At 32.5% G+C, this 23856-nt stretch overlaps 1 protein-coding gene across 2 annotated transcripts; it reads left to right on the plus strand.

Annotated features, from left to right (window-relative positions):
• Positions 1-19863: 19863 nt before the first annotated feature.
• Positions 19864-23134, plus strand: LOC107854730 (probably inactive leucine-rich repeat receptor-like protein kinase At5g06940). 2 transcript variants are annotated; one of them, XM_016699742.2, is made up of 2 exons: positions 19864-22241; positions 22353-22385. In XM_016699742.2, exons 1-2 carry the CDS (start codon positions 19961-19963, stop codon positions 22355-22357), a joined length of 2286 nt encoding a protein of 761 aa, XP_016555228.2. In that variant the 5' UTR covers positions 19864-19960; the 3' UTR covers positions 22358-22385. The 2 variants fall into 2 exon arrangements, with proteins under 2 accessions (XP_016555228.2, XP_016555227.2); XM_016699741.2 differs by lacking the exon at positions 22353-22385 and adding an exon at positions 22478-23134 and having other exon boundaries at positions 19868-22241.
• The last annotated feature ends 722 nt before the right edge of the window (positions 23135-23856 follow it).

Below are 23856 nucleotides of genomic sequence, written 5' to 3' on the forward strand. Positions count from 1 at the left end.
TAATTTTAGTTCAACTTCAATAGAGCACATCAAAAATTGTAATTGATATTGTTAAAAATAAATTTATATGTAGTTTATCTATTTAAAAGTTTAGGAATTCAATAATAAAATATTGTCTATATTTTTTTATTTTATGATTAATTTATTTTTTTGATAGAATAGCTCAATTTAGTTGTTAGTTTCTTTACTTTAAAATTATTGCCCGAAACTTCATAACTCATAAATAAGACAATGAATACTTCAAACAAAAAAAACTAGGGTCTCTAACTAGTAAAAAAAAATTATATATAGATATTTTAAAGAATTTCTGTAAGAAAAAAAATATCAATGCAAAAGAACATCGTGACAAATTGATAATAGCGTAAATTATTCAACATCAGATAAAATTTAGGAGATTTCATATTAGAATTGTGTAATTTGAAATTGCTAAAGTTTTCTAATATTATTTTTGTCAATCTTATGATATTATTTAGGAGAAAATTAAATTGCCTCTTCAAGTTGACTTTAAAAATAAAATACCTATCCCAATTTTGAACAATAAATATTCTTCTTATTTATTTCATTTAAAAATATAACAACTTATTTCATGCTCTAAATCAACACCCTTTATCTCTTTTTTTTTCTTTTTAATATTATGATTTATGTCTTTTAAAATGTATATACTTATCTATGAAATGAATAATATTCTAATTTTTAAAAGTAAAAACATGAAAAATAATCGGAGACATGTTAATATTTCATGATGAAATTGAGTGCTATTTAAATTCAAAGTTTAAACTTAAAGAATTATTTTGATCATTTCTTTTCATCTTTTAATCATTTTTTGCAAGCAATATAGTTTGAAAAAAAATTGAATGATTTTATTGAAAGAAATAAAAGCAAAAAGATAAACGACACTAAGATAGTTTCCTAATATGTCGTTTGGGAAGAAGAATAAGAAATAGTTAATTTTAAAATGATCTTATTTCATATTTGATTGAGATAAAATTTATAAAATAATTTATTTCGTAATTAGTTATTTCAAAATTATAACATTAATTTCAAAATAGCTATTTCAAATTCAATAATTTTAAGATAATTTATTTCCCCAACAAAGTGCCCCAAAGTTGATCGATAATACTAGGACATTTGGACATTTCTTGGGTCACAAATATACAAAATTGTCCTCGATTATCTTCCCTATTCTCCTCGTGACATAGTTTGCATTGACTTTTGCTGTACAGCAGCTTTTAGCTTTGCTGTGTAGCAGCTTTTAGATGTAATTACAAAGTAAACAGTACTCCTTCCGTTTCATAAATTATTAAATTTTAACATATATATTAAAAAAAAATTATTCAAAATATAAATTTAACATAATTTTTCATTTTTATTCAAAAAAAAAAAAACTGACCTTGTAATTCCTTTCAAAAGTTAATTGGTTATCAAATCATAAGGGTAAATTTGAAAAAAGATTCAATGATTCACTTATTTTAAAACACCAATAAATAGCCCAACAATTCACTTATTCTGAAACGAAGAGAGTAATATTTTTACTCGTTTGATTCATTTTTCAATTATTTTTTTATTTTTTATAAATCAATTTAATGAAATTTTAAAATTAAATTAAATTAATTTAATTTTCTTAAAATTAAAATTAAATATTCAAAAACTACGTAGAAGTACTATATACAGTAATTTTTTTATAATTTAATTAAAAAATATATCTTAAAATATTGATCAATGCTTATATCGTTTGATTCTCAAAAAGAAAAAAAATAATTAAAAAGGAATGAATGGAGTAATTTATATGAGTTAATTTGACTTAGCATGAAATTTAGGAAAGAAATAAAAAGTTTTGTAAATTATTTTATTAAGAATAAAGTAAATATTTTAAGGTTAAATTATTATTATTAAATATAGAAATATGTTAGTTTTTTAAGGAAAGACTAAAAAAATAAGTTATAGAAATTGAAAAAGGGAGAGCACTAGTTATACTCTTTCTATCCTATTTTATGTGTCACTTTTTAATCAGATATAAAATTTTATGTAATAAGTAAAAATTTTATAATGTTTACCATATTATTTTTTTTGACAAAAGTAGATTATAAAAAAGAGTACTATCATTAAATTAAATGTGGCCAAAATATTTTTAAAAAATTATGCTTTTAAATGGTTACCAAATAAAGAAAGATGACTAGTCTATAGGACGAACTATTAAAAAAGTAATGATTCAAAACGTACCTTACATATTATGAGTTTTTGAATTTCATGCCTAAATTATCAAGTATATAAATTTTTTAATTAAACTATCATCAGCTAATTCGTAAAATATATCTGGATTATTAATGACTCACTTTTTCTATTTAAAAATTTAGATATAAATTAAATAATTAATAATTTAGGTATATTTTATTAATTAGTTAATAATAATTTTGGATAAAAATCTCACAACTTAAAAAACTAAATATTTTAAGTGTGTTTTTTTGCCTTTTATCGAAAAGAAAAAAATGTTGTAAGGAACGGAGGGAGTATTACTACTATATACAAATGCGAGTAGCAGCCAGCTCAAGCTGGCGGTTGTTACGTCTATTTTCAACTGCTTGCTTGTTTCATGATTTTACTATATCATCTCTAATTAATTATTATATGTCATTTATGTATTAAAAAATCAATAATATTTAATTAAAAAAAAGTAAAATGGACATTTCTGACATTTAGTAAAACAGGTTGATGTTATTAGTTGATGGATAAGACACATGCCGTGTATTCATACGGATTTCATATGGGTCTGTATCCATTTCATATTATTGGTGTGGGCTGACAATAGTTTAGGCCTGTAATGGGGGGTGCACTAGGTTAAGGCTTTTAAACCTATAAATATAAGGCTAGGTCCCTTCTCCTGGCTTTAACATAAGATGTATTCCTATAAGCTGTCAGTCGTCATAAGCAAATGAGAGGAAGACTCAGCCTTGTTCGTCTTCGATTACGTGATACAATGGCAGACAAAGGTACGCACCTTTCGTCTCGCATATTCTGCGACTTTAGTACTCACAAATGTTGTAACAGAAAACCCAGTTTAAATCATTTTAGAGTTTGGAATGTCCTGCGAAGGTAAAGATATATAACCTTCGAAAAAGAAAACTGAACCTAAAACCTCGTGTTGTTTTTTCATTGGTTATCCAGCTCATTCTAAAGAATACAGGTTCTATTGTCCTGCAAGGGAACCAGAATAGTTAAATCTTAAAATACAAAATTTCTTGTATATGGAACTATCCTAAATTTTGTAGGCATAAATTTATCGATTAAACAAGTATTTAAGGTATTTAATTTCGTACATGAGATAGGTTTTGGAATTGTTGAAGAGCATGCATTGTAAGCCCTGTTTTATGATGAAATTGTATATAAACTATGAGGTTGTTTTCCCTAAACTTGAATTGTTTTCATGTGTACATGTGTTATTAGTTTGAAAAGTTATATAAGAGCATGATTTGCATGATTACCTCTCTTGTTATGAAACACATTGTCCTAACAATGTTATGGATTGTTATTGTTTTATGAACGAATGAGAGGTTTTTTTCTTGAATTACAAATGCTCATATTTTCTAATAAAAAAATTGCATGTGATTGATGAAAGAGATGACAACCGTATGATAAAGTATTGAAAATGGAGTAGTTTGCATAAGTTTTCATGTGTTTTAAAACAAGAACTTCCTCATGTGATATTTAAATATTTTGGATGGTCATTAACATGCTTTTGAATAAAAATGGTGGATATGATGTGGCATGAAATAAATGACTTAAATTTTGGACTGTTGCGTGAAACTAAGCATTCATTGAACAAAGTGTTTGATATGAAAGGTCTAGGAGAGGCATCATTTGTTCTGGGCATTGGGTATTGAGATTCGATGAGATAGATCCCGTAAGTTATTGGGGCTTTCATAAAATGCTTAGATTGATCGTATTTTGAAAAGATTTCAGATGAAAAATTGTAAGCCAGGAGATATCCCTGTGGTGAAAGGTGATAAGTTAGTCTTAGACTTGTGTCCCAAAAATGATCTTGAGAAAGATTCTATGAAAAATGTGTCTTATCCAAGTGTTTTTCCGCTGCATTTCTTGTTTACAGAGTGCTAATTTTATTTATTTTTTGATATTGGTTGAAGTAAAGTCGGCTAAACTAAAGCCTTCTTAAGAATGTGTTCTGGCGGCTATATAATTCAAGATTCATTCATTTATTTAGTTCAATATGGTTAGATTAAATACTATAAAAAGTTATTTATTTTATATATTTTTTTAAAAATAAGCTATTGTTTATAAAAGATGTCGAATTGTTATTTATTTATTTATTCCGTTTGAATTTGGTTTCATTTGAATTATAGCTAAATCAGATTTATTATATTTTTAATTGTGTGGTTACTTAATGTGTCACATGAGCAAATTAAGCAATGGCATGTTGAATCTCTGAGATTGAATTTGTTTTGTAAATTAGGGTAAATAGTGTACACCAAAGTGACCTATTTACTTTGCTTTATGAGACTTATTTAATCCATTTCGAGGGATGTTACTAAGTTAGAACATACAATGATATGCCCAAAGGAGATTTATTGTGTGTTTTAAATTAGTATTGTGATGAGCCCCGTTATGTGAAAATATTTTGATTTTAGTAAATTTATCTGCCCAAAGAGGATAGGTTTCTAATATTGAAAATATTTTCTTTCCCTACCCAAAGGGAGCTACTTGTTGATGTTGCGGGACTCATCATTGTGATAAGATTATTATTCTTATGTCTTGATATTTTGATAAATTCATTCATGTTATGTTGTAAAAAGTTGTAACGACTCATTTCTTCGTTACTAAATTATTCATAATAAATTCATGAAAATTCTTAATTTTTATTCCTCAGTGTTAACTTGGGTCCAAAATAGTCAATCTTTTATTTATTACGTCACCTCAAACTTTTCAGCAAAGATTTTAGTCTTCGGATGTGTCTAGATAGAATCAAGCTCGATGAATTTAATTATTCATGAGTTCTAATACCAATATTTTAGTTTTAAAGTTCTTTAGGTATGAATTTAGGTCGTACGATAGCTTAACACAAAGTTAAGTATAAAACTTTCTTTCAGATATAATTTCGATATGGGTTTCTATTAGGGTCAATTTCAAACGATCATATCTCATAGAATATAAGGATTTAGGGGTCCCATTACCTATCAAATCAAAGATCTCTGAGTCATCTTTCCAATGCAATAAATCGTTCCTCAATTCGAATTCGAAGTAAAAAGTTATGACTGTTTTACTGAGCACTGTCTGGACTAAAATAGGATTTCACTGCAACAAAAATTTTGGTTGTACTTAAATCAACTTCAGCCATATTTTAGGTCTATACACCCCAAATTTTATTCCCCAACCCTAGAGAGGTGATTTCCCAAAGCTTAAGTTGAAATTTCCTCGTTGAGGTAAGTTTTTTCATTATTTTCTTCGACTTTTAATCCTTTAATATCTTAGAATCCTTAGAAAGACCTTTAATGGTGGAATTCTTTTGGGGAATACTCATGAGCGTTTTCAATATGACCTAGAGCTGATTCTAAACTATAAATTAAAGATTCCCAACATGAATTTCATAAACTAGATTATGAATTTTGATGGTTAGGAACCTTGAATTCCATAAAGATGAGACCTTTAGTATAAAAAATTCATTAATGGAGATGGGTTAAGCTTGAAATAGCTAATTAATGATTAATTGAATTTTGGGGATGATATAGACCTTGAAGTAAAGGAAAAATTAGTGGGTTTGAATCCCCAAGATATTTGATTGAAGATTAATTACTTATTACTCTTATAATAGCTTGATTTTTAGATGATTGATTATTTCAAGGCATGAAGGAAAGGAAAGAGCATCTTTGTTGCATTTGTTTCTTCCAAAAGCTTGGTGTCCAGGTAGGTTAGGTTTAATGAGTAGAAAATTATGTTAATTTATATTTTCATAATTTAGAATTGATGGGAGAAAGCATGTCTAGGCCGGTGGGCATGAAGTTGAGGTGGATAAAGACACAAGAACTTGACTTTAATCCCTAAAATTATATTATTGATTAATTATGTGATATTTGTAATATTATGTGCTAAGTCCCTGCAAGGAGATTGTTGTAAATGAAGTATCTGGACATGATAGTTCTTAGTTGTTCTAGTGATGAACCTAGTTGAGTTATAATGATATTAAGTTGCATGTATTGGACAATAATACGATGAGGAGAATCATTACAGGATCAAGTATTGATGAGCATAGCAATGACTAAAGTATAGATGACTTGAATAAGTGTAATGATTGTATTATATGGAAAAAGGTAGTGACATTTTAATAATTAATGAGTAAGTATACTCCAATAGTGACTTGCATGCTTAAGTGTTAAATTGTGATTTATTTTATGATATTCTTGTTTTGGTATTGATAAAAGCACTTTATTTATTGGATGCCCTTGAGAGGCTAAATTGGTGATAATGATGATTTATTGAAATGTGTTTATGAGAGGCTTATTTGATAATGATAACTCCTTGTATTAATGCCATGAATGACTTGTTGATGATCGTGATGAATTATTGAAATAATACCCAAGAGAGGGTCAAAGATAAATGAAAGCACTTGATCGAATTTCTTTATAATTTTAAGTACACTTATAAATTTAGTACGTCATATTGTATCCCGAAAGATAGTGTGAATTTAATAAAATGTATATAGTAGATTACGATTTAATTGAAGTTTAGACTCGACTTAATTGTGTGTACGCTCCTAAATTGGATACTTGTTGATTGGTGTTCATACATGCTTAAAACTGTTGATGCTTGGATCGTTGATGCGTGTATAAATAATTATTAAAATTTACTTGATCGTATTATCTCATGACTTTAAGTGTACTTGTAACCTTTGTACATCGTGTTGTATGATGTGAAAAAGTGTAAATTTGATATTGATATTACTTGTTTATGATGGGTCGAGTACCACGTCAGTACGGATATGTATATATTGGATCAGGTACCACGCCGGTACGATATGTATATGTTGGATCGGGTACCACGTCGGTACAGATATATATATGTTGGATCGGGTACCATGCCGGTACAGATATGTATATGTTGGATCAGGTACCACACTGGTATGGATATGTATATGTTAGATCGGGTACCACACCGATATGGATATGTATACGTTGGATTGGGTACCCCGCCGGTATGGATATATATATGTTGGATCGAGTATCATACCGGTATGGATATGTATATGATAGATCGAGTACCACGCCGGTATGGATATGTATATGATAGATCGGGTACCACACCGGTACAGATATGTCTATGTTAGATCGGGTACCACGCCGGTATGAATATGTATGTGTTGGATCGGGTACTACGCCGGTATGGATATGTGTATGTTGGATAGGGTACCACGCTGGTACGGATATGTATATGGTGGATCGGGTACCACACCGGTACGATACATGAACATAGATTGTTCCCTGCAGATCATGACTATTTGGGAAAAAATAAGTCCTATAGCATATGTATATATATTTGTGTTGAGTCTGTGGATGTTTACAGTATGGTTGATACTCTTAATGGTTATGTGGCTGGTTATGAGCTTTGTTTGATCTGTTATTGCTCTATTATTGATTCATTGGGTATTTGATTGTGTGATATGTATTTGAAAAAGTGAAACTTACTTACTTATATGTTGGTTGACTTGCTTCATTTATACACGTTTTAATCGTAGCTTACCAGAATGGCTACTTATTATTCCTTAATATTATAAGAGAGCATTTGATTGTTAGTCTGAGAGTTTAGTATGGGTTGTCTATGATTACAAATTTGTTCCTGTGAATATGAGTAATGAAAAAGATAAGGTGAATAAAGAAGAATAGTGATGTATTATCATTGGATTGTGGTTGATTGTGTGAATTGATGAGGCTAGAGTATGTTAGTAGTGAATATAATATTGATGGAGTTGGAAGAGTAGTTGGATGATGTAAGTTATATCGGTAAAGTAATAATGTTATTACAAACTTTGTTGAATTATATTCCATTCAAGATGTCATGATTTATGTTTCTTAATTCTATTTTATGATTATATAAACTAACACAGTCGGCCGATAATGCCTACCAATACGTGTGGTTGTACTAACCTTACTCTTCTACATTCTTTCTTGGGGTGTAGACTGGATGCAGGTTAGTTTGCAGTTACTAGATGGATGATGATAGTCAACACTAACTTCTGCAATGTCTTCTTGGTAGATGTTAGAGTCTTTGTATTATTTATTTTGTTGTCAGTCTATGCTGTAGTAGATAGCTCTTGTACATGTCTGGCCAAGTCTTGAGATAGTGAAGGACATTTGTAAGAAGTTTTTGAAAAATTTATTTATTAGTATTTAATTTACTTTATTATATTTAATTCTGGCTTCCCTTAAAAACAGAAGTTTTTCGCATATTTTTAGTTGGGTAATAAGGGTTCTCCTAGCTACTTAAAATAGCGTAGGTGCCTGCATGGTCCAGTAGTTTGGGTCGTGACTAAAGTTACCATTTATCTGAACAAATAACAATGATGAAGTTATAGTACCTGTCGGGCTCTAAATTTAAGCGATGGAAAGAAGATCTTAAATGGCTGACATAGATCAAGCCTTGCGTGAGGATGAGCCTTTAGCTCTCACTGATTCTAGTACAGCTGCTGAAAATTTTTTTATGCTAAGTAGGAGAGATCTAATAGGCTATGCATCCTCACATTTAGGAGGTTGATTGCTGAGCACCTCAAAAGTGGCTTGCCTGAAACTACCAATGCCAAAAGGTTTCTTTCCCAAGTGGAAGAAAGGTTTCTTGTATCCAATAAGGCTGAGACTGGAGATCTAATAAATAATCTTTCAGGGATGAGGTATGAATTTACTGGGGGTGTTAGAGATTACATACTTAAGATGGTCCACATTCAGTCTAAACTGAAAACTCTTGAAATAACTCTTCCTGATACTTACATTGTTTACTCTGCTCTTAACTCTTTGTATGCCTAGTTTAGCCAAATAAAATCTGCCTATAATACTCAGGATGAATCTTGGTGAATCAATGATCTCATCTCCAAGTGTGTTGTTGAAGAGGGAAAAATTAAAAGGGAGAAAGGTGAGGTTGCCATGTTAGCTTCTCATGATTCCAAAGCAAGCTCTTGCTAGAGACCTAGGAAGTTTGAAAGATCTAATAATCATACTTTTGAGAATGAGTCAAAAGAAGGTAATCATCTATCTCTTGTTTGTTTTGAGTCACACTTTATAGATATCCCCATTAATTCTTGGTGGTTTGATAGTGGAGCTACTGCTCATGTTGCCATTTTCTTGCAGGGGTTCAAAAACTAAAGGAACCCAAAGGAAATAGAGTCAAGAATTAGAGTCGCCATAGATGTCCAAGTTGAAGTAGAGTTTATAGGAACTGTAGTTTTAGACTTAGAGACTGGTTATACGCTTGTTCTTAAAAACACTCTTTATGTATCGTCTTTTAGACGGAATTTTATTTCTATTCCAGTTTTAGATAGATTTGGTTATGATTTTAATTCTCTTAAAGTTAATTTGCTTTTGAACTCCCGAGTTGTTGGTCATGGAATCCTATCTGATAGTTTGTTTAAATTTTCTTTTGACTTTTAATTTTGAATATAACTCTTTTAATTCTAAAGTTGTTGGGTCTAAACGACCAATTTTAAACAAAAAAACAAATACGTTGTGGCATAGGCATTTAGGTCATATCTCTAAAGATAGAGTTGATAGATTGGTTAAGTCTAACAGTTTACCTCCCCTTGATTTTGGGGACATAGGAACATGAATTGATTGCACTAGAGGAAAATTGACTAAAAACAAAGGTGTCACTCGTAGTTCTGGTTTATTGGAAATTATTCACACAGACATAAGTGGTCCGTATTTTACTAAGCTATTTTATCATCTTCATTGATGAATTTCCTCGATATGATTATGTTTTTCTTATTAAAGAAAAATCAGATTCTCTTGAAACGTTCAAAGTGCTTAAAACTGAAGTAGAGAAACAACTGGGAAATATCATTAAGATAGCGACGTCTGATCGTGGGGGTGAGTACTATGGTAGATACGCTGAGACTGAACAACGAATAAGACCCTTTGATCTTGTGTTACATTAGATGGATGTAAAGATAATTTTTTTGAATGGTAATCTTAATGAATAGGTTTACATACAACAACCCCAAGGTTTTGTTGGTATAGGCATAAGCATCTTGTGTGTAAGTTGAAGAAATCTATCTATGGCTTGAAGCAAGCTTCTCCACAGTGGTACTTGAAGTTCGAGAAAATTATCACTTCTATGGGATTTGTGGAGAACAAGATTGATCATTGCATCTATCTTAAGATCAGTGGTAGTAAGTTCATCATTCACACTTTAATATTGTTCTATTATATTAAAGCTTTTGGGCTTACGTGTTGGCTGTGTCTCATATTGATAAAATCATATTGTTATTTTATTGGATCTTTCTTTTGAAGACATACATGGTATATCATTCTACCTTGTGAATTTTTTTTATTGTTGCATCATGTAGTATGTTTCACATGTTGAACCTTGAAAATCAAGATTTTCTGGTAGAGCACATGTTGTTTTAGTGCTCACACATGTTGTAACAGAAAACGCGTTGACGATTTTCTATGGTACGCATGTTGATTTTTCTATGAAATGCATATTGATTGTAACTGAATGTGGACCATCTTAAGTATGTAATATCTAACACCCCCAGTAAAGTTATACCTCATCCCTGCAAGCTTATTTATTAGATCTCCAGTCTCAACCTTATTGGATATAAGATACCTTTCTTCCACTTAGATAAGAAATCTTTTGGCATTTGACATAAGTCAAATGGCTGCCTTGGATTTCGATGACATCATTCAAAGTCACAACGTGAAGAATCAAGATTTGGTCGCATGAAGGGCATGGGATCATTTGAGGGGTCATCTTGAGCATGCCATTAAACAAACCCGAGTGTGAAAGATTGCTTGGAGCCTTGAAGACTTGAGGACTCTCACGTTTGGGCCACTTTTGGTGGTTCACAATTTTGGCTTCCTTTGTTAAGGGAATTTTGGTCACTTAGCCTTGAGGGTATTTTGGTCATTTAGACTTGTCAAAATAACACTTCATGGCCGCCCACCTCATTAAGGACATTGGAGTCATTTTGTCTTTCTTTAGTAGTATATTGTATATAGTCTCTTTTAGGTCTTTTCTCATTAGTTTATGAATGATGATATTTTGAAACATTGAAAATCCTCTCTCTTAAGATTAGAACACCTTAGTGTAGTTCTTATTTAGGCCTTGGAATAGCCATTGTAGTTTAGGGCTTGGAAAAGCAAATATTATTCTTTGCTTGGAAATGGTGAATCTTGAGGTGAGTTGATTCCCTTGGCGCTCACCATAAGAGTGTGGTTTTGATTATTATATTCATTATGGGTTAGTGCTGAAATACACTTGGTTCTTAACCTTGTAATAATCTTGGTCTCACTATCTATCCTTTACTTTTTTGTAATCTTGTTGTATTGTTCGTGTTGCCTACTCTCAGCCTTGGGGTGTTCTTATAGCCGAAGTTATTGTTCTTCTTGTTCTTAATTTTATGTGTTGTTAATCTAGTTTGGTTGGTTGGAAAATAGGTTTTAAACACCTTGTTATCATCTCTTTCTTGTTCTTATTATGAATCCGAGAGTGGTCATCAAATAGGGTCCTCGGGTTGTTGAACTTGTGGACTGATTTTGGTGTGTGTTTCGTGTCTTTCATTATTATTCTTGTATCATTTGGTATCAGAGCATGTCTTGATCTTGTTCCCATATGATCAATCTTGGACTCATAAACTTGAAAATAAAAAAAGGTGTTAGAAAACTGAAAAATCAAAAAGAAGCAAATCTGTCCATTTTTGTGTCTTGGCCGAAATTGTGTTGTTGTTGTTGTTTTGACCGAGATTTGTGGCTAGATCTAGGTGTGTTTTGCTTGTCTTAGTAGTTTCTTGTGCTGGTTTTCTTTATCTCTAACACTTGTTGAGTCTTAATCCATGTTCTTGAGCTAAGTTTCAAGTTGTGTGGTGCTAGTTGTTAGATGGTTTGTTGTTGTTGTTCTTGGAGTTCATCTCTTTGTGTTTAAGAAGTAGTTTCAAAGGGTTGTTTGATCTTGAAATAAGAAAAGAAAAGTGAGATTTTTGTTTGCCTTGGAAATATCCTCAAGATATCACCAAAGTGGTAAAAGAACAAAAGACATCCCAAAAGTCTAGTTACTACAAAAGAGTAAGACCACTTTTCTAGGCTGTCCAAAAGGGGAAAGGGGTACAAGACATCCAAAAATGTTGTCTTGACAAATTAGAGCAAGTAGGTGAAAGTTTTTTTGAATCTTGAAAAGGAAGTCTAATACCTTGTTTGCCTTTACCTTAGCCGAAACTTCTTCTTCCAAATGTGAAAGTAAACAACTAAATTCTTGAAACAAAAAATTTTCAACTTCAACAACATTCCAATGACCAATAGTCGAGTGCCACATCATCATAAGCTCAAGAATTGGAATTCCTAGTTTCTTTTTTTTGTTCAATTGGTTTCAACTTTGTTGACTCTTATACTAATTGGCAACTAGTAAATACCTACTAAGTTGTAAATTAGTTTTTGAGTACGTTCTTCGTGTTAACGCTATTTTTGTGCCATTTCTCATTTTTAACTCGTAGTAACTTCTTTGTTTCAAGTTCGTAAGTAAATTTTGTTTTATGTCTTGAGTCGATCAAACAAGAATCCATTCCGGCTGCCAAGTAGAATTGACATCCTATTGACTACTGGAGTATAAGCAACTTTCAATATTCGTCACTCCAATTGTGAGAATCACAAAGGTGAGTATATACGAGTGTTGGTGAGAAGATTTTATTACTAATCTTATTTGTTCATTGTGTAGGTACAAAGGTGATATAAGGGGAACATGTTTTCGATAGCCGGGGATTATTGTGACTACAACATGGGAGACTGTGATTGTAGTGAGGGATTTTGTGGCTACGAAGTTGAGGGAGATTGCGGAGGCTATAGAAATAGCCATGATCAAAACTTGGGCAGATTTGAGGGACACGTTTAGGAAAGAAAATGGGGGGAATGAAGTACATAGGGCATATGATGAATTTGGAGATGATGTAGGACCTCGTGATGGTTTTTATAATGACGTTGGGGCATATAAGTAGTCTTACACTTCCCACTCCGGACCGCTACTCCAATCTACATGATGATGAGAGACAAAATATTGAGAGGAGCAAGAGTGTGCAAGGTGGCACCAAACCGAGCTAACATTGTTTGTCCTTTTATTTTTAAAGACATTTGTATAGGTACCGATATGGCAAGTGAAGGAGAGAAATGCCAATTTTTTGTCCAAGCTTGTGGAGAAACTTCACAACACGGTAAAGAAGAGTCTACTCAAGAACTTCAAGGTAAAATAGCTAACTCTTACACTTTGGTGAGTGTGAATGATAATTGTGTGGCTAATAGCCCATTGATTATGAGTTGTAGCTTACTTACTTGCGAGTCTAATGATTCTTTGCCTCCTGTTGATAATGTATATATTGTGAGTGTGGATACACTAGTTGATCCTATTGATGACGAAATTGAATTTTCTTGTAAGAGCAATTTTATGTCCACCTAGTGTTGAAGCCAATATGTTGAACAAAAGTACATCGTCTTGTGTAATTAGTGTTAATTAACTTATGTGTGAAACTTACCCACCAGTTGAGGTTATGTGTGATGTGCTTAATAGAAATCAAGTGAGTGAAGTATTTGAAAATGTTGGTCAACAAAATGGGAGTGAACTCGAGAGCTATTCTTGGGATAATCTTGTACTTGAAATCTCTTTGAAACTTGATATTGATCTTATAGAGAGTGATGAATGTGTTTGTTCTGAATCTGCCCGTGAAATAGATCATGCTCTCTTTAGGTATAATGTCTTGTTTGAAGATGATATAAAAACTCCTAATAGACCTAGTGGTGAAAATGATGATATATCTGGCCTTGAAAGCTATAGCTTATATGCTAACCTACTATGGTGTGACAACATTCCTCCTAAAGATGGAAATCTCTTCTTGAAAGATGAGAGTACTCTTAAGGGTAAGGAATGTGTGGTCTTGGAAACTACTTCTCCTTCTACTTTGTGTGACTTTATTATTGAGAGTACTCATGGTGATGATTGGGAAACTAGTAGTGAGTAGACACATGAGGGCATCTTAGTAGAAGTCGACTTGAGTGATACCTTTCTCTACTCTCTATTTGCTTTGGATGATATGTATGCTATTATAGAGAGTATGCCATTTAGTTTGGGTGGAGACCACGGGAAAGGGGAGTGTTGTCTAAACCTGTGTCTATGGCCACTCTTCCCATTTGACTCGGTTCCAAATGTAGAAATGGTGATGTTGGTGCACCCAACTTTTCTCTTGGTCTACATGACAAGCAAAGTGTCACTCTTGGTGAATCCCACAACCAAATCCTTTGTGCATCTTTCATTGAGTTTTTAATATTTCATTTAAAGGATCTATGGTTATACTTCAAGTATGTGCCGCCTTGGCGTGATGATTTTTATTATTATGCTAACTCTAACCCTCATTCCATGAGAATGTTGTGCTTATTTATCTTTTCTCTAGCTTTGTAAGGTACGGATTTGAGGTCGAATCCTTTTCAAGAAGGGGAGGATGATACAAGTCAAATGGTCGCCTCAGCTTTCGATGACATCATTCAAAGTCACTATGTGAAGAATCAAGCTTTGTTCGCATGGAGAACACGGGATCATAATTGGAGGGGTCGTCTTGAGCATGCCATTAAACAAATCCGAGTGTGGAAGATTGCTTGGAGCCTTGAAGACTTGAGGACTCTCGGGTTTGGGCCACACTTGATGGTTCACGATTTTGGTTTTCTTTATTAAGGGCATTTTGGTCACTTAGCCTTGAGGCCATTTTGGTCATTTAGACTTGTCTAAATGACACTATATGGCCGCCCCATCTCATTAAGGGAACCGGAGTCATTTTGTCTTTCTTTTGTAATATACTATATATAGTCTCTTTTAGGTCTTTTCTCATTAGTTTATTAATGATGATATTCTAAAACATTAAAAATCCTCTCCCTTGAGAGTAGAACACCTTAGTGTAGTTCTTAGTTAGGGCTTGGAATAGCCATTGTAGTTTAGGGCTTGGAAAAGCCAATATTGTTCTTTGCTTGGAAACGGTGGATCTTGAGGTGAGTTGATTTTCTTGACAGTCACCGTAAGAGTGTGGTTTTGATTATTACATTCATTAGGGGTTAGTAATGAAGTACACTTGGTTCTTAATTGTCTCACTATTTATCCTTTACTTTCTTGTAGTCTTGTTGTGTTATTCTTGTTGCGTACTCTCGGCCTTGGGGTGTTCTTGTAGCTGAAGTTGTTGTTCTTCTTATTCTTTATTTTATGTGTTGTTAATCTAGTTTGCTTGGTTGAAAAATAGGTGTTAAACACCTTGTTATTATCTTTTTCTTATTCTTATTGTGAATTCGAGAGTGGTCATTAAATAGGTCCTCGGTTTCTTGAACTTGTGGGCTGATTTTGGTGTGTGTTTTGTGCCTTTCATTATTGTTCTTGTATCAGCATTGGTAGTTTCAGGCAAGTCACTTTTGAGGTGCTCAATAGTCAACCTCCTAAAGGCAAGGATGCATAGCCTTTTAGATCTCTCCCACTTAGCATAAAATTCTTTTTCAGCAGTTGCACTAGAATCAGTGAGAGCTGGAGGCTCATCCTCATGCAAGGCTTGATCTATGTCAGCCATTCAAGATCTTCTTTCATCGCTTAAAGTTAGAGCCCGACAGAACCACAACTTCAGCATTGTTATTTGTTTAGATAAATGGTAACTTTTCACAACAAAACATGTATGAATTTATCAAAATATCAAGGCATAAGAATAATAATCTTATCACAACGATGAGTCCCACAACATCAACAAGTAACCCCCCTTTGGGCAGGACAAGAAAATATTTTCAATATTAGAAACCTATCTTTTTTGGACAGATAAATTTACTAAAATCAAAATATTTTCACATAATGGGGCTCATCACAATACTAATTTAAAATACACAATAAATCTCCTTTAGGCAGATCATTGTATGTTCTAACTTAGTAATATCCCTCGAAATGGATTAAACAAGTCTCATAAAGCAAAGCAAATAGGTCACTTTGGTGTGCACTATTTACCCTAATTTACAAAACAAATTCAATCTCAGGGATTCAACTGCCATTGATTAATTTACTCATGTGAAACAGCAAGTAACCACACAATTAAAAATATTATAAATTTGATTTAGTTACAATTCAAATTAAACCAAATTCAAATAGAATAAATAAAGAAATAAATAACAATTCGATATCTTTTATAAACAATAGCTTAAATTTTTTTAAAGAAAAAATCATAAAATAAGTAACTTTTTATATTATTTAATCTAAGCATATGGAGCTAAATAAATGAATGAATCTTGAATAACATAGCCGCCAGAACACATTCTTAAGAAGGCTTTAGTTTAGCCGACTTTACTTCAACCAATATAAAAAAATAAATAAAATTAACACTCTGTAAACAAGAAATGCAGCGAAAAATCGCTTGGATAAGGCACATCTTTCATAGAATCTTTCTCAAGATTATTTTTGGAACTCAAGTCTAAGATTAACTTATCACCTTTCACCACAGGGATATCTGCGGGCTTATAATTTTCCATCTGAAATGTTTTTAAAATACAATCAATATAAGCCTTTTGTGAAAGCCCCAATAACTTACAGGATCTATCTCGTCGAATCTCAATGCCCAATGCCCAGAACAAATGATGTCTCTCTTAGATCTTTCATATAAAACACTTTGTTCAATGAATGCTTAGTTTCATGCAACAATCCCAAATTCAAGTCATTCATTTCCGATCACATTATATCCATAGCCCTTTTTATTCAAAATTATATTAATGACCACCAAAATATTTAAACATTATGGAGTTCTTGTTTCAAAACACATGAAAACTTATGCAAGCTACTCCCTTTTCAACACTTTATCATACGATGGTCATCTCTTTCATCAATCACATGCAAATTCTTTATTAGGAAACATGAGTATTTGTAAATCAAGGAAAAAATCTCTCATTAGTTCATAAAATAATAACAATCCATAACATTGTTAGGACAACAGATTTTTAAACACGAGAGGTAATCACGCAAATCATGCTCTCATATAACTTTTCAAACTAATAACACATGTACACATGAAAACAATTCAAGTTTAGGAAAAACAATCTCATAGTTTATATAAGATTTCATCATAAAATAGGGCTTACAATGCATGCTCTTCAACAATTCCAAAACCCATCTCATGTACGAAATTAAATACCTTAAATACTTGTTTAATCAATAAATTTATTCCCACAAAATTTAGGATGTCTCATATACAAGAAATTTTGCATTTTAAGATTCAACTATTCTGGTTCCCTAAACTTGTATCCCTTAGAATGAGCTGGATAACTAATGAAAAAACAACACGAGGTTCTAGGTTCAATTTTCTTTTTTTGAAGGGTTATATATCTTTACCTCCGCATGACATTCCAAACTCTAAAATGATTTAAACTGGGTCTTCTATTGGCCCACAACTCAAACTAGATTTTAGGGACTGACTCAACTGACTCAGAAGGGACACGGTTAAGAATGTACATGGTTGTTTTAATAGCTTCACCCTAGAGGAACTCAGTTAAGTTAGATCTACTTATCATACTTTTCATCATGTCTTTTAAAGTATGATTTCGCCTTTCAAGATAGTGAAAAAATTCTGAAACAATGTTAATTTGCAAATAGTATCAATACACTTTAAAACATATTTAGACACTTTTAACAAGGTATAAAACAACGAAAAACTTTGCCAATGAAGATAATTAATTTTTTGCAATTACAGCTCCAAACAATTTTCTTTTAAACTAACAACATTCCGTTGATTAATTTCCACTTCAAACGAAAACAACTGTTCCATTACCTACAACAATAACCCCTAGAATCCGAAAAACTCACCACAATTTCTGGAAAAAAAATCAATTGATTTTGTTTCATCCACTTTCCCAAATCCATTTAATTTGGCCATCGGCTGACTCTTAATCATATGTACACTCTTTTTAATATGGAATAAAGTAGTGTGCAGCAATCGGAACGAAGTCAGCAGTCAAAAGGAAAAGGAAAGTTTTTTCAGATTTAGGTTTAAGATGAAGTGCGTCACGATCATTTATTTTCTCATGAACTGAGTAACCGGGTTCAAGATCTATGTGAAAAGCTATGATACAAAGTGTTAGAATTTATAGGGAAACACACTGCAAATTCACATAAATTAAGAACACCTATAAAGTAGCGGAATATGCGAGAGGAAATGTGTGTACCTTTGTCGCCACTGTGTCACATAACTGAAGACGAATAACGCTGAGTCTTCCTCTCCTTTATTTATGACGGCGGACGGCTTATGAGAATATGTCTTATATTAAAGCGAGGAGAGAGGACCTAGCATTATATTTATAGGCTTAAAAGTCTTAACCTAGTGCACCCCCATTATGGATTCACAGGTCTACTATAGGCCTACACTATTGCCAACCCACACTAATATCATGAAATGAATACAGGTCCATATGGAATCCGCATGAATACACGGCCTGTGTCTTGTCCACCAACTAATAACATCAGCCCATTTTATTTTAACGTAATGAAAAGTTAATGTTAAGTCCACATAAAATAAATAATTCTAACAATGTTTGCTTGAGTTGCTTCATCCAAAATTTTATTATATCACCCCTAAATTAATTATCATAAGTCATCTAAGTATTAAAAAATTAATAATATTTAATTTAAAAAATATTTTTTTTGAATTCCTATCCGGTGTTCGATGCCCCCATTGGAACCCGACTAATTCGGATCGCGCGTTGCATGGACCCATTAAGGTGGCATCGCTCCCAACAGAGTTTTCTCCATATGTAGGATCGAACCCTCGACCTCTGATTAAGGGTGGGGCAGCCTCATCCACTGCACCACAACCCATGTTGGTATTAAAAAGATAAATAGATACAAAATAATAAATTAACTCTTGATGTTTTAAATTAATTTGACATCTTATATGAGACTCACTTAAATTTTTTCACAATTATCCTTTATAACAATATTACTATATCACTTCTAATTAGTTACTATAAGTCATTTTAGACATGTCTGTTTTGCTACTTCAATCGTGATATTTGATTGACTCTAGAAATTATATTAGTGTCACTAAAATTAAAATAGAAGAAAAAGTATTATAAATCATAAAAATTAAAAATTTAAATTATTTTAAAAATATAATTAATTATCAATGTCACAAAGATTTGAACAAAGAGAGTATTATAAATTATAACAGCTTACAACTTAAAATAATAAATTAAAATGTTAAAAAATATTATAAATTATAATAATTAACTGCTTAAATTTTTTAAAAATATATTAAAAATATAATTAGTTATCTAAATTTATTTGTGTCATATAAATTGAGATAAAAAGTACCCCTTCATTCTATAATAAGTAAATTATTAGAGTATTTTTTAGTGTTCGAAATAAGTAAATGATTCACAATTCAAGGTAGATATTAAAATTTTTTTTTAAATTTATTCTTTATTAAATATGTTTTGGGAGTAATATATTATTATTAATGTTTTGAAATTTGAAGAGGACGAAAATAAAAAAATATGATAAATTTATATTTGTTTTTTTTAATTAATAATTAACTTATTATGAAACGAAGGTAATAGTAATATATATTGGGCCGTACTGCCCCTTGATACCTAGTTATTTACACATTTTCTTCAGTAGGGACTTTTTGTACTCGACTCCTTCCCATGCCACACACTATTTATTACTCCTATAACCTAAAAAGGCTAAAAACTCTGAATTTGTCTGTCCTCCTCCAATGGCCAGTCTCTGCAAATCCTCCATTTCTCTCTTTTTGTCATTGTCATTGTTACTTGTGAGCTGTGCTATGGAGGAAGCTGATATTCTTCTAACATTTAAAGATTCCATTAATGACCCTTTTAACCTTCTTTCAAACTGGTCTAATACCACAGCTGAATGTGACTGGACTGGTATAACTTGTACAGCTTCTTCCATCTCTTCTATTAACCTCATAAGTCTAAATCTTTCAGGTGAAATCTCACCTTCTATTTGTCAACTTCCCAAACTTGCTCATCTTAACCTTGCAAATAACATGTTTAACCAGCCTATACCTCTGCATCTGTCACAGTGTGCTTCTTTAGAGAGTCTTAATCTAAGTAACAATCTCATTTGGGGCACTATTCCTGAGCAGATTTCTCAGTTTAGGTCACTCAAACTTATGGATTTAAGTAGAAACCATATCCAAGGAAGGATCCCAAAAGGGATTGAGTCATTGAAAGAGCTCCAAGTACTCAACTTAGGAAGCAACTTGCTTTCAGGTGATGTTCCACCTGTCGTTCTTGGTAAACTCACTCAGCTTATCCTTGTTGATTTATCGCAAAATCCATTAATGGTGAGTGAGATTCCTGGAGATATTGGTAAACTTAAAAAGCTTCAGAAGCTTTTTTTGCAAAGCTCGGGTTTTCATGGTGAAATACCACCACACGTGTTTGAGGGTTTAAAAAGTTTGGTCATTTTGGATTTATCACACAACAATATCACTGGTACTTTACCTGAACTTGTTTTTTCTTCTCTACCAAACTTGGTTTCTTTTGATGTTTCACAAAACAAGCTTTCTGGGCCATTTCCAAATGGTATATGTGAAGCAGCAAAAGGTCTTGTTAATCTTGGTTTACATACTAACTTGTTCAATGGTTCAATACCTAATGACTCCATTAAGCAGTGCATGAATCTTGAAAGGTTTCAAGTTCAGGACAACTTGTTCTCTGGGAATTTTCCGTCATGGTTGTGGTCATTGTCCCAAATGAAGATCATCAGAGCCGAAAACAACAGGTTTTCCGGAGAAATTCCAGATTCCATATCACAAGCTGGTCAGTTAGAGCAAGTTCAAATTGATAATAATAGCTTTACTAGTAAAATTCCGCAAGGTCTTGGCTTGATAAGAAGCTTGTACAGATTTTCTGCATCTCTGAATGGTTTGTACGGTGAGCTTCCTCCAAACTTGTGTGATTCACCAGTAATGAGCATCATAAATCTGTCACATAATGACCTTTCTGGCACAGTTCCTGAATTGAAGAATTGCAAAAAGATAGTCTCATTCTCACTGGCTCATAACAATTTTATTGGTGAAATACCAAAATCACTTGGTGCACTGCCTGTTTTAACGTATCTTGATCTTTCTCACAATAATCTCACTGGTCAAATACCACAAGAACTTCAAAACTTGAAGCTTGCTTTATTCAATGTCTCCTTCAATCGACTATCAGGTAGAGTTCCAGCTTCATTGATTTCTGGCCTTCCTGCTTCATTTTTGCAAGGAAATCCTGACCTCTGTGGTCCAGGATTGTCCAATTCTTGCTCAGAAGAAAAAACAAGTCCCAAGGGTATTAATCTTTCTAAATTGGAATCTGTCTTAATTTCAGTAACCTTTGTTGTTGTGATTTTGATAATTGGTGTTGGATTTCATATGACGCGGTGGTCCAGGGAACGAAGATCCGAAATGGATGGTTGGAGATCAGTTCTCTTTTACCCGTTGAGAGTTACTGAGAATGATTTGATGATGGAAATGTCTGATAAGAATGCTAGAGGAAATGGGGGAATATTTGGAAGAGTTTATACTGTAAACTTACCTAATGGGGAACTGATAGCTGTGAAGAAGTTAATGAACTTCAAAACTCAGTCTTCAAAATCTATGAAAGCTGAGATAAAAACTTTAGCAAAGATCAGGCATAAGAACATCACAAAAATTCTTGGATTTTGTCATTCTAATGATGCCATATTCTTGATATATGAATATCTAGCAAGAGGAAGCCTAGGGGATCTGATTGGGAAATCTGATTTTCAATTACCATGGAGTGTTAGGCTGCGCATTGCCATTGGAGTTGCTCAAGGACTCGCGTATCTTCATAAAGATTACCTTCCTCATTTACTTCATCGAAACCTGAAATCAACTAATATTCTTCTTGATGCTGATCATGAACCGAAGATCACAGATTTTGCTCTAGACCGGATAGTTGGAGAAGCTGCATTTAATTCATCTTTGGCTTCAGATGCTGCATCTTCCTGTTATTTGGCACCAGGTACAGAATTATAGTTGAATGTCATGAATTATCAATGTAATATCCTTTTCGCTTGTTATCCATGCAATACTTCAATTGCAAGGTTGGTTGAGTCAGCTTCTTGAATTCCAGGATAATTCCATGTAATATGAATTAGTTGGAACTTAAAAAGAGGTTTGAGATGAACCCTTCCCTTCATTATCATTTGGGACAACATACGTATTGCTTGATCAGCCTCTCATGTCCGTCCATTGCAGAATATGGCTACACCAAAAGGGCAAGTGAGCAAACGGATACATACAGCTTTGGTGTAATCCTACTAGAGCTTATAACAGGCCGCCAAGCTGAGAAGGCAGAATTTGGTGAGGGCTCTCTTGATGTGTTAAAGTGGGTAAGAAGGAAAATCAACATTACAAATGGTGCACTTCAAGTTCTTGATTCCAAAATTTCAAGTGCTTCTCAACATGAGATGCTTGGAGCTCTCGAGATTGCTCTGCGTTGCACGACTGTAGTGCCTGAGAAACGACCCTCAATGTTTCAAGTTGTTAGAATACTGCACTCTCTGGATTCAAGATCCAAGTTAACTACTATATATTGATGAACTATCCACTTCCAGCTATAATTCAGTTCTCCTTTGAACTTTCACCATCCGTGATTTTGTCAGATCTACTTTGATATGGGCGTATCTAGGTGGGTTACCGGGTTCACATAAACCTATGTTCCCCTCCCTAGATCATATAGATCATATATAATAGTGGTATTATTTTCTAAAATTATGTAAGTGTAGCTGTGTGAACCAACGCTAGAACTATTTTCATATTAGTGTTGCACCCATCCTCTCAATCCCGAATACGCTTGTATGCCTGCTTTGAAATCCTTTAGGATGTGATTGGGAATGCTCTTCTTTTTTCTCATTACATGTTACTTTTGTTGCAATCAACATATAATGCGAGGTCTTCGTCTGATCATGTTATTCATTTCAGTATCTTATCCCAACACTTTGTTTGGATGGTGGTTTATCATGGTCTCATAATGTAGCTACTGTATGATATGGTATTGTACTATACAGTATAGTACAAACAATGTTTGGATGAATTATATCGTTTACTGTTGTTTAATAACAGTTTTATTGTTTGGTTTGATGGTATGGTACCGCATTGTAACTAATAAGTTTACTAAAATGACACTAATTATTATAAATATTAAATTTATCAATAATTATTAATAAAATAATTTTCTTCCTGCTAATCTGTCATAATTATGTCATGTAAATATATTAAGAGCCCGTTTGGCCATGAAAATTTTTTCCTTTTTCTTGGAAAATTTTTCCGGAGTTGGAAATTGTGGTGTTTGGCCATGAAAATTCGAAAAATAATTTCAAAAAAAAAAAAGGGAAAACAGGTTTTTGGTGTTTTCATAATTTTTCAACTTCAATTTCAACTTTTATTATTATTACATATAACCCAATCTTTTAAATTTTTACATAAAACTCTCCTTATAACATTATTTTTTCAATATTACGTATGTAACGGTTTTAAAGAATAAGATAATTGTAATTTCATACTTAATGCTATCCTAATTAATATATATCTTTTTTTCTCTCATCATTATTTTTCTCCCTTATTTAAGACATTAT

Source organism: Capsicum annuum, chromosome 9, assembly GCF_002878395.1.
Source record: "Capsicum annuum cultivar UCD-10X-F1 chromosome 9, UCD10Xv1.1, whole genome shotgun sequence".
NCBI classification, from domain to species: Eukaryota; Viridiplantae; Streptophyta; class Magnoliopsida; order Solanales; family Solanaceae; genus Capsicum; species Capsicum annuum.

Coding starts and splice junctions, on each gene's coding strand:
- LOC107854730 (XM_016699741.2), top strand. CDS start 19,961: ATGGCCAGTCTCTGCAAATCCTCCATTTCTCTCTTTTTGTCATTGTCA. Junction 22,242..22,477: donor TTCCTGTTATTTGGCACCAG/GTACAGAATTAT, acceptor CGTCCATTGCAG/AATATGGCTACACCAAAAGG.